This window comes from Echinops telfairi, unplaced genomic scaffold (genome assembly GCF_000313985.2).
Source record: "Echinops telfairi isolate 266 unplaced genomic scaffold, ASM31398v2 ScPeMD7_7469;HRSCAF=8507_1, whole genome shotgun sequence".
Classification (NCBI taxonomy): domain Eukaryota; kingdom Metazoa; phylum Chordata; class Mammalia; order Afrosoricida; family Tenrecidae; genus Echinops; species Echinops telfairi.
In genome coordinates this window covers 23,982,263-23,994,618 of record NW_022111373.1, presented here as the reverse complement: position 1 = coordinate 23,994,618, position 12,356 = coordinate 23,982,263, and the positions used below count along the sequence as shown (strand labels likewise).

The 12,356-nt window shown below is 36.7% G+C and overlaps 1 protein-coding gene across 2 annotated transcripts in view; it reads left to right on the top strand.

Annotated features, from left to right (window-relative positions):
• DMXL1 (Dmx like 1) overlaps positions 1 to 12,356 on the top strand; it is a 185,359-nt gene that overhangs the window by 23,891 nt on the left and 149,112 nt on the right. For both annotated transcript variants that reach the window (XM_004696573.4, XM_045285386.1), the window contains exons 2-3: positions 3,096 to 3,221; positions 11,987 to 12,058. In XM_004696573.4, coding sequence (XP_004696630.1) covers positions 3,096 to 3,221; positions 11,987 to 12,058 — 198 coding nt within the window. The remainder of the gene's footprint in view (positions 1 to 3,095; positions 3,222 to 11,986; positions 12,059 to 12,356) is intronic.

Sequence of the window (12,356 nt, the reverse complement as noted above, 5' to 3'; positions counted from 1 at the left end):
AGAAGCTGGACTTGCTAACCAGGGAAGTAGGACAGAATGCCATTGATTTGAGGATTATAGTGGGGTGGTAAGTCCCTTTGATCATTTACTAGCATACCTGAAAGAACTTAGCAACTTGTCCTGATAAACAACTCGTACCCTGACCATTACAACCTGTTGCATTACAACCTGTCATCTTCCTTAATAAACTCTTTAATAATGAATATTATGAAAAAAACAAATAATGAATATTATATCTGAGTTCTGTGTAGCCATTGCAATGGATATTAGAAATATAAAGGTAAAATAGCACTAATTAAAATAACACAAAAACCATTTTGGCTTTGATAATTAAGGTCAAGCATGTATATATGTATATATATATAAACTATATTTTTTACATTAAGGTAGTATATGTTGCAACATGATGAGAAAGTAAAGTTACTTAAAACTTCAGCTGAAGAACTTCTCATACTGGAAAACACCTTGGAATGACATTTCATTATCAAAGTAAAACACTGCATGCCAGCCAACCTATAATATGTGAACCCTAGGAAGACAGCTATATAACCCTGTAGTAGAAAACATTCCATCCTTAAAGGAGATGATGGGTTAAAGGAGACAAAAATAAGACAAAAGATAATAATTTTAATTGTAACATAAACTCAAAAAGAGTTGTAACATGCTTTCCAATAGGCTGAGTGTACCCTTGGATTTATTTATATAGTAGCTAATTTTTGTGCAATTTAAATATATATTTTCTATTCCTTTGGTATACAAGGGGGTACCCCCCAAAAAACCTCAGAACTCCCACCCCCCATAGGTATGTATTTAAATGTTTTTACTAAAAAACTTTATCAGTGTGTTGGGCAGGAATCTCTAGAGACACAAAACTAGGATATTTATTAATATAGATAGCTTTATAGAGCATGAAAGAATATAACAGCTAATTAGTCCACACAGCAGTACAGAGTACTCAGTTCAACTCACTTCTGTGGAACAGTTAATATACTGGAAGTCCTTCAACTCACGAGGGTTGCTGAGTCCAAAGTCAAGGAAGCAGACAGCTGAATCTTCATTCAGGCAATGCTAGCAGAGTTTGCCCATAGGCAGCAAACAGCAGGGTAGCTGAGGAGCTTAACAAGCAGGCCCGATGGGATATCTAACTCCAGCAATGCAAGATGACAGGATCCACCAGCCTCAGTCTCAAGCAATGTACACACCAGCAGCGTGGCAAAGGAGGTCTCCAAGGAACCTCAAGCTCTAGCAACACTATTCACCGGTTGGCTTGTCCCACAGGTATTATAGCTCACAAGTTGAGGCAGAGAACTAGCTAAAGCAACTGCACGTGGGTCCAAGTACCAGAGAGCAAGAGAGAGGGGTGGGCCTTGCTGAACCATTTATATCTTTACCCTCCAAACAAACTGCACTGTGATTAGTCCCATATGTTCCTGTTGGTCAGGTTGGTACAATAAACCTATCTATCACAATCAGCTTCAAAGTACTCTCCATCACACTCAATACATTTGTTAAAATCTGCAATTCCATTCTTGGAAACGTTTTTCAAACATCTGTTTGGATGGCTGATAGCACCTCCTTAGATTTTTCTTCTTCTGTGTCATCAAATCGCTGTCCTGTCATGTCCCTCTTCATTTGCAGAAACAAAAAGTTGCATGGAGCAAGGTCAGATGAGTAAGGTGTGGGGGGCAAGAGACATGCTGTTTTTTTGCCAAAAATTGGTGCAATGAAATGGCTGCATGAGCAGGTACATTGTCATGGTGGCAAAACCAATGTCCCATCTGCCACAAATCAGGCATTTTTTGTCACACATTGTTTGGCAATCTTTTCAGAATCTCTAAATAAAAAGCTTGATTAACAGTCTGACCTGGTGGAACAAACTCCAAATGCACATTTGCATTCGAGTCTACATTTTTCGTTTGTTTGGGAAGTTGACGGATGTCCAAAATGAGGTTTGTCATCAATTGACATTTCACCTTTTTTGAAATGAGAAAACCACTCATACATGAGTTTTCCACATAGCACTGCCCTTGTAAGCTGTGTTTAGCATCACAACAGTTTCTGTGGCATTTTTTCCGAGCAGGAAACAAAATTTCACAGCCACAAGCTATTCTCTTAAATTGGCCATCACAAAAAAATGAGTTTTGAGAGAAATTGCATTTACGAAAAAATGCACCGTGACCAGAGAGAACCTTCGCAGACGATGCAACTGGGTGCATTAACTCAGAGCGAGTTGCTCAGTGCTCGCCTAGAAGGAAAAATGTTTGCTATGAAAGCTTTGCCTAGTGTAGCCTGTTCTGCTTTCTTGTGTGTGGGGGGGTACTCTCTAGTATGTAAAGTACCAACTCTGTGTCAGGCTCCTCTGGTAGAATGAAGGGCTAGAGCAGAGAACAAGATACACTTGAATCTTATTCTCTTGGAACTTAGATGCCAGTAATGAAAATGGACACTAAACATGATATTGAAAGATCATGGTACTCATGTATCCATTGGGTGGGGGTGGGGGTGGGGGCAGGAGATACTACTGTGATAATGAGTAATGAGAAAGGAAGCGTGGTTGAAAAATAGAGACCTAGATGTTGAAAAGAAGCTAACGAGTCACAGTCTGGGCACATTAAATAGCAGACAAATCCCTTTGAGGTAGAAAGAGAGATTGATTTAATCAGGGAACAGAAAGGACAATAATAGAGGCCAGGAACCACTTGAAGGAAGGAAAGAAAGAGTAACCTGAGATTGGGTTGGAGAAGGTGGAAAATTAAACAGTCTTGTCAAGGCTAAAGAATTGAGATTTATTTCCAAGTGATGTAGGAAACTATTGAAGGAGTTGAAGCAGTGAAAATGACTTGTACAATATAGATTTCAAAAGATTTGTCTATGTAAAAATTAGACAAGAGCTAGAAAAAGTGTCATTGTTGGTATACACTTTGCTGATAAGTCTGAGACACATACTGTAAGAGTACAGTATATATAAGTATGGGAAATGTTTCCAAATTAAAAAAAAATATATATATATATAAACATTTAAAATTGGTCTTTTGGTATACTATTTGATACTAGTATTCTAAATGATAAATATTTTCCTTGTTCCTTTTTTTTAGGCATATGCATCTGGATGTGACATTGTAATTTTGGGAAGTGATTTTGAAAGATTACAGATAATCCCAGGAGCTAAACATGGAAATATTCAAGTAGGATGTGTAGACTGTTCAGTGCTACAAGGCAAGGTTTGTGACCCTATGGTAACATGCACATTTGTTTTGAATATGCTTTTTTGTTTGGATAATCTCCAATGTAGTGTGTTTCCTACTGAATTAGAGACTGACTTTGTTACAAGAAAGCTGTAGCTATGAATTTCTTTGGTTCTGTGAATATGCATTATATATTTGGACAGGAATTCTGTTCTCTATAGTAATTATTAGTTCTCTATAGTAATTATTGCTTGGAAAACATTATAAAACAGAATCAGGGAAGGCTAGATCGCTTCATTGATTTAAAAAACAAACTTAAAAGATTCCTCTTTCTCTTGCCATCGAGTAGACTATGTGACCCTACAGGACAGAGTAGAACTGGCCCTGTAACTCTTTAAGGGAGTAGAAAGCCTCCTCTTTCTCCCATGGTTTTGGACTGACCTTGCAGATTGTTCTCTAATTTAAAAGATGCACAATTTCTTTTAAAATGTAGAACCGGTCTAAGACTTACAAATTTTAAAAAATTGATTGGACTGAGAGAAAAACAAAATAAACATTTGTTTACAAATAAACTGCGCAAAAGTCAGTGGGTTGCTTTTGGGGTTTTTTGCCTGTAAATAGTAATCTTCCTATAACGACTGGTCAAGCTTGATTTGTACTGAAGATGAACTCTTCTAAAAATCAATATTTTTTTTAAATTAATGTGTTACAACTCTAAGAAAAATGAAAAAAGTCTATCTGGACTTCTCTTTGCATATGAAAAGATACAAGTTAAGTTAAAAAAAAAAGAGGCATACAATTCTTCTATGTCAGGTTAAATACTGTCTCATATAGTATAGCTTGACTTAGCACTGTATAGGCATAGGTGACCAGAGCCAGGTGTAGTTGTAGTGGGATTGGGATGGATTTTGTAAATTTACTAATTCTGGTGCTCTACATATATAAGTACATTGTTTGACTACATGATTTCACTAAATATTTTGGGTGAGGAATTAGGATGATATCAAGTGAACCCAATTTTTTTCCCAATCTAATCTTTACTTCTGATAAACCTGCTAGTTTGAGAAGTTACTGTTTGGGACCTACTTTAAAGATATTCATGGTGAAGAGTTTCAACTCTTTAAACCTTTACCTATTTGATGGCCTACTGTTCTTTGTGTTAACCAATTGTCCCTTCCCTTTAATATAAGGACTCACAAGTATCACTTCCTTTGTTCAAGTTTATACTACTTCTCACTATATTGCAAAAATACCTTTGTTATGGAAGGCTGAAAATTCTTAAGACTATGCTTCTCCCCTCCTCCAGTTAAGTTTGCAATCTTTATTGTTAAATAAAAATTAGCTTATACATCCAGACTCACAATTGACTAGTTAATATTAGAAATCTAATTAAATAACTTTCAACAAGAGTTTGTGAAAACAGATAACATGCCTGGTTTGAATTACCACAGGTGTCTTGGAAGAAAGGCCTGGTGGTCTGGTTCAGAAGAACCAGCCCTTGAAAACTCAATGGTGCATGATCTATTGACATACAGGGAGTGGCCAAGAGTCACAATCAACTCAAGTGGCAAATTGGTTAGACTACATGACAAGATTTATAATTATTAAGAGCAAAGAAGGTGACTGTGAGGAAGTACCTCACACTATGATTAAGCCTCTCTTCATGGCCAGTATTAAATGGACACTTACTGAGTTTTTCTCTTACCTCCACTTTTTATTACTCCCAGTACTAAAAATAAATTTTCCTTTGTTTTGTAAATACCAATATAATCAAAGCTATCAGGAAGAACATTTACAGGTTCTGGTACCTGAGCGCTTCTAGTTGCTTTAAGAAAGAAAGGCTATTCAACACCATAGGCACCAGGATCATTATTGCTGTTGGGTTGTGTTTTTGTTTGTTTGTTTTGGACGACTACTACTACTACATTTATTTTCTTGCAAAAATTTACATATATTTATATCTTATTTCTTTGTGTTAAAACATTCTTAGAAAAAACACATTCTTAGATTTACATTACCTTGGAAAAAGTTCAAATTGTTCACCTCTGTATAAGGCACTGCATAACATGACACAAACCTTTCTTGTTGGTTTCTTATTCATTACATCCTTATAGGTGGCACTGTCTTCTTGCCATGTTGGGCTCACCTGTGTCCAAAAATAGGTTGCTTCTTTCTTAGTCTTTATTCCTGTGTTCATTTTCTCTCAAGTCATCCCAGAACAACTCATTATGGGTGATTTTTATGTTCTAAAATAAATAGAGGAAATACTGTAAATGTCAAGGATTTCGTTTTACTTGGATCCACAGTGAATACTCATGGAAGCAACTGTCAGGAAACCAGGCTTTTATTGCACTGTGCAAGTGTCCTGAAAAATACTTATTTAAGTATTGAGTAGAGATGAGAGTAGTACTTGAGAAATACAGTACTCCTAACCCCAAGCCATGTTGTTTTTCACTACCTCAAATGCATGTGAAAGCTGGACCATGAATAAGGAAGACAGGAGAAGAATTGGTACATTTGAATTAAGGTGTTGGCAAAGAATATTGAAAGTACCCTGAACTGCCAGAACAACAAACAAATCTGTTTTGGAAGAAGTACAGCTAGAATGCTCCTTAGAGGCAATGACAGTGTGACTTCATCTCACGTACTTTGGACATGTTATAAGGACTGCCTGGTCTGTGAAGAAGGACATAGTTGAGGGTCACTGAAAAAGAGGAAATTCTCAATAAGATGGATTGGCATAGTTGCTGCCCCAGTGGGGTCAAACACAGCAGTTTTGAGAACGGCACAGGACCAAGCAGTGTTTCATTCTTTTGTGCCCTGGCTTGCTGTATGAGTTGGAACCAACTCCCTGGCACCTGACATAAGAAATTCTCAGAACTCTTGAAAGTAGTCAAATTTCCCCCCTGCATTTGTGTGTGATAGCCTCATCCCTTACACCACTTCACCAGGTCATATACTTTTATTTCTATCTGTATTTTTTTCTTCCTTCTTTTCCTTCCTTTGTCTATCTAACTTAACGGTAATGTTCTTCATTTGTGACTCACTCAAACTATTGTACTTTATGAAATGAACAATAGCTATTTTACAAAACAGAACCAAGGAAAAATATATACTTCTGTAGGGGACCAGCCTCCACAACCAAATGGGTCCTAAAGGGCAGTTTTATAATTGAAGGGTGAATTAGTGAAACATCAGACAGGACATGCAATGGCTCACCTCTTCAGATGGCAGGATCAAAAGAGAGAGGCAAGCAAATGCCTTCTCTCACAGGCTTATATAACCTTGGGCATGGGTTATACAAGGGGATGTGTTAGAGGTACACTCACAACAGGAAGGGGATGTGCCAGGGGCATAGACATGACAGGAAAGGTACATACCTAGCAAGATTCTAGAGTTCTAAAGTTAAGCCGCCTAACCTTGGTTGTCTGAGCTGACTTGACTTAAATCTATGATCCTTATCAGAAGGGAGTGGGCTTACTTAAGGTGGGGTGGTCTGATCACTTCTTGATGGCAGACAACCTTCAGGCAGATAACCTCAAGCAGTTAACCTTCAAGTGTATAAGGTACCTTGTGCTTGCAAGCAGCACCTTAAGATTGGCATTATTAGGAGGGACATTTTAGGGAATAATTTTAAGAGAATGTGACTGGGATGCATCTCCAACTCATGACAGTGAAGGCCATCCTCCACCATGTACAGTCGCTTTCCAGTTTTCCGTTTCCTACATACTTCATTTAAGAATGCATTTAACAATACTCAAATGAAGTGGAATATTTAAAAAATATTTTTAAATGTATTTAAAAAAATAATAATAAACTTGTAATGTTAAAAAAATGTATTAAGAAGTTCACAATGTAACTTATTCTTCAAAATTTAACTGTGAATCAAAACTCATTTCTGGAGACTGTATCTTATTTAGCTAATGGACCAGAAACTTAGCTAATAGTTGTCCCTAAAACCTTTTTGCTCACCCTTCTTCAGCTTTGGGCACTTTGGGTCTATTCTGAATCTTTTCAATTCTTTCTCTTTCCAATGCAGCACATTGCTTTTTTGCCGTCATCATATTCACTTTTAATACTACAATAATCTGCCTTTCCATTTCTGTTCTAATTTGTTTCTTCATACAGAAATCAGAGTGATCTCGTTTTTATGTATTACTACACAGCATAAACTAACCTTAAGACCTCTAATGGCTTCTCATTTAAAAAAAAATAAAATCTAGACTCCCTCATGTGGCCTAGAAAATCCTTCTTGATAGAATTCTTATCTACGGTTTACTTTTCATCCTCCTCTTTAGTCATTTTTATGACAGTTTACTATTTTAGCCACATTACTATTTGAGAATTTCCTTAAATACACATTTTTCCCATTTCAGAGCTCTTACATTCTTTCTGATTCAGAATTTTCAGAGCTTCATCTAACCCTTGGCCCCACATTCCAAACAGATCAAGATTTTAGCCCAGTGAGTTTTTCTTCATATATCAATCCTTTATTGGAAACTGTGTTTTATTGAAAATTACAGTGTTGGCTTCATTAACCTTGTATAAAAAGAAACAGAATTATTTGTTCTTTTGCTTTAAGAAAGGAACCCAAGTGGTGCTGCCAGCAAGTGTTGGACTACTAGCCACAGGTTCAGTTTCAAACCTACCAGCTGCTCCGAGAGAAAATGATGAGACCACCTGCTCCCCAAAAGATTGACAGCCTTAGAAACCCTGCTTAGGGCCACTCTGATTGGGAGATTGCTCCTTGCTAGTAGTTTGGGGTTTGGATTGCTTTGGAAACCGATTTTAGATGGTCATTTTTAGTAAATACACATTTCTTGTGTTCATCTATGTTAAATTAAAATATATCTATATATTACATGTAAGAGAACCTGGTAGTGTAAACAAAATGGATTACATAATATAATGGACGTTTACTTGGAGATAAAGAGAAATTAAGTCCTCGTATGAGAGAATTTCAAGCAAACAGCTTATAGACAAATTTCATTTTCTTTTAAACTTCACATTTCCATGAAGTTTTTGAAGCCCCTTTGAACATGCTATAATATGGATGAACCTTAAAACCATGATGCTAAGTAAGGCAGTCACAGAAAGACAAATATTGCATGATCCCATTTATATTAAAAAAGTCAATGTATACAGATTAATTAATAGATTAATACAGATACCAGAATTGGGTTTTAGAGGAAAAGGGGGAGTCATTGCCTTAGAGACAATTAAATTTCCTGTTAACAACGGTGAAATATACATGTAGGACAGTGTAGAACTGCCCTTTTGGGTTTCTGAGGCTGTAACTCATTATGGGAGCAGAAAGGCTCATCTTTCTCTTGTGGAGCAGCTGGTGGGATTGAGCTGCTGACCTTGCATTTAGCAGCCCAACACATAACTCAGTAGCACAATATGATGAATGCAATCAATGTTATGGAATTGCACATCTAAAAATTGTTAGTTTGGCAATTTTTTTGTTAAATACAGTTTTTACCACAATTTATGACAATATCAAACTAACCATGATTAAAAAGTGAGTTTTTAGATTATTTGCCCTAAAGTTTATGGTATTGTAGATCAATTTAGTTGCATAGGCAAATAATGAGTGAAGTAATAAAGAGCTTACATTTTCAAAATACTTTACGTATTTAAATATTGCTTTCCCTCTAGAACATAAATCAAATATCACAACTCTTAAACTAATTAGGTCAGTTACTCTTATTCAGTTTTCATGAAGAAGAAACAGAGGTCAGGAAAACTGACCTTGATAAGTCCTATCTACATTAAAGAAAAGAGTAACTACATGATTTGAGTGACTCAAAGCCTAGTGCATTTTACAACTCAGGTTATATCTGTACGCATACACAAATGCCTTTAGCAGTCAGCTATATAGACGAATACATGTCTAATTATAATTAAATTACTATGTGCCTATTTCTTTTAGACTGAAAGCTTCTTTGAAGTGTAACATGCTTCTATTTATCTGACATACTGGCAGTATCAATCTTCAGTTTTCTCTTACAGGGTTCTTCCTGCTAGCAAACTTTCAGATACACTACAAATACCTTCTTCTCACACTGTGGATAAAACTTTCAGAAGTAAGTTCACACTGCCTTCTACACTTCTGAAGAGAGTAAAGAACATTCTGTGCTCTATTACAAAACGAAATGCTTCCTGAGTAGGTCAAATCTAGAGCTTAGCAGACTGTAGTACCCATTATCTGTTTTAGCTTTCTATTAACCAACACCATTTTTGTCGGAGCCTCTTCCCTTCTAAACTTCCAGAAATTTGGGCAAGAAAAAATTCCTAAAGCTTACAAATTTTAATAAAACCAGGTTTTGTTTTGTTTTTAAGATAGCTAAAACCTCTGCTGCATTCTTTGAAGTACTCTTTCTGGTTATTCACCAAAGTTAAAAGTATAGCAGAGTCAAAAAAAATGAACTTGTGTTAAGTAAGGCATAAGACAGCCAAATCTGAAAAAGTCAAGTAGAATTTAATCACATCTACAAAGCCCTAATAACACTAAGTTGTGAAGTAGAGATTTTACAACCTGAATTTCCTTGGTGAAGAACTATTTGTGCAATTCCATTCATCTGTTGATGAATGTGTATTTTGTTACCACTTTTTGGTTATTGTGAGTGCTATATTGAACATTTGTATACATGCTTCGGTTCATGTTCCTACTTTCAGTTCTTTTGGAAAGTGAAATTGAAAGGTGATAGTTTTTCCATGAACTTTTTGGAGCTCCCTAGTATCTACCTAATGGGATTGCTGGGTCAGATGGTTCTGTGAGGTGATTGAAAGCCTCACTTCACCTCATAAACCACTGGTCGGCCAGGCCTTCCTTCTGTTGCACAGAGGGTTGCCGTGAACCAGAACTGACTCAATGGCACCTAAGAACAACGGTAACAAGATGGTTCTGTGTTTAACTTTTGAGGGACTGAAATGGTTTCACGCAGCAGTCATAACCATTTCCCCCCACCAGCTATGAATTAAAGGTTCCAGTTTCTTCACAACCTCATCAACACTTGTATTTTCCATTTTAAAAATTCATAGTCATTCCAGTGGTGTGGAAATGGTATTTCATTGTGGTTTGGATTACATGCACTTAAGGACATTGCTCATCTTTTCATGTGCTTGTTAAGTTAGTGGGATGTACTCTGATGAAATGCCTGTTCAGTTCCTTTGCGTGTGTTTTTCTTTCTGTTGTTAAAGTGTCACAGTTATCTATGTATTCATAACTCCCCCAAATTTTCTCTCCAGTCTGTAGGTTTATCTTTTCACTGTAGTGTTAAATTCTTTGAACAAAAGTTCATAATTTTTTTCTGTCTTTTGCTGCTGGTGCTTTTGATTTCATATTTAAGAACCATTGTTAAAACCTAGTCCTTTTACTTATACTTCATGTTAAGTTCCATATTTAATGATGACAATGTTTTCTTCTTTAAGAAATGGATTTAACCTCTTTAGTGTGTGTTAGGCAGGGTTCTCTAGAGAAACAAAATCAGGACACTTATGCTTCTATGTAAAAGGATAGGTCTATTGTGAGAAGGAATGCAACAGCTAATTTGTCCACACAGCAGTACAGAGGGCTCAGTCTAACTCACTTTTGTGGGCAATTAATATACTGAAAGTCCTTCCAACTCATGCTCACCAATGGTCCAAGGTCAAGGAAAGAGCAAAGTGGCTGGCCGGAGGTGTGGAGTCTGCCTGCAGGCAAGACAAGCAGAGCAGGCCAGCAGGCAGCAGACATGGCAAGGTGGGGAAGCAACGGTAGGAAGATGAGATGTCAGGGTGTAGCAGAGGCAGTAGCACAGCAGTATAGCGAAGCAGGTCGTGATGGAGTCTCAGCATATAGTAATGCACAGTGCAGTGATTGACATGATCCACCTGTTTGCTCAGCCCACAGCAGCAAGTTGGTCCAATCACCAGGGAAAAAGAGGTAGAGGGCAGCCTGAGAGAGTCATTTATCTTGGTTGCCTTCCAATCAGTTGGCGACCTGACTGACAGGCTATACTCCATCCACATGTTCCAATGGGAGCCATATTGGCCCAAGAAACCTGTCACAGAGTATAAAAGATCAAAGATCTCATTTTGAGGACTAAGGTGTTTCTGATCCCAGCCATGGCATTTTCAATCGCCTCATATGCATGTGAAAGCTAGACAGTAAATAAGGAAGACTAGAGAGGAAGCAATGCATTTTAACTTCAGTGTTGGTGAGGAATATTGAATAGACTGCCAGAAGAATGAACAAATCTGTTTTGAAAGATGTTCAGCTGGACTTAGAAGCAAAGATAGCAAGACTGGCTTATACACTGGGGACACCATGTTATTAGGAGGGACCAGTCCTTTAAAAAGGACATTATGCTTGGTAAAGTAGTGAATCAGTGCAAAAGAGGAAAACCCTCAATGAGGTAAGTAGATACTGTGGCTACAACAATGAGCTCAAACATTTGAAAGTTTGTGAGGATGATCCAGGAATTGATGGCACCCAATGACAATGATCTGTTTAATATAAATATCAGGTATTAAATTAACTTAGAAATATAATTTTAGTTCTCAAAATAAATCTGTGAGGAAGATAGTATGGGCATTTACATAAAGAAAAGAGAACTAGGGATTAGGGAGGTTAACTTGCTGGTCACAGAAAGTGATCTTGATGAGATTATGACTGTCTTTAAAATAAGTTTTCTTAATTATCACTGAATGAAATTGTGTGGTCATAGTTATATAGTCCTACTCATTTGTTTTATTCTTTTGATTCATAGTTAACATAACCATAATATATTTTGTTTCTCTTATCTTTTTAAAAGATTGCAGCATCATATGGAAAACTTATCTCCATTTTTGAGCCAGTTAACCTACAGAAAGAAAAGAAAACTTTGGTTAGTAATTTCTTGTGTTTCTTTTGGGAACTGAAATTTCTCAAGAATTAAAAGATACTTTAAGAGTATAACATTCCTGAAACCCAAATGAAGGCTGAGCATCATAGTGGGACAAGAAGAAAATAAAAGGAAATAGAAGAGCTAGGAGTCAAAGGGCATTTATAGAGGTCTAAATACAGGCATGTGCATATGTAAATATATTTATATATGATGATGGGGAAATAGATCTATATGCATATATTTATAGGTTTAGTATTAAGATAGCAGATGGACATTGAGCCTCCACTCAAGTACTCCC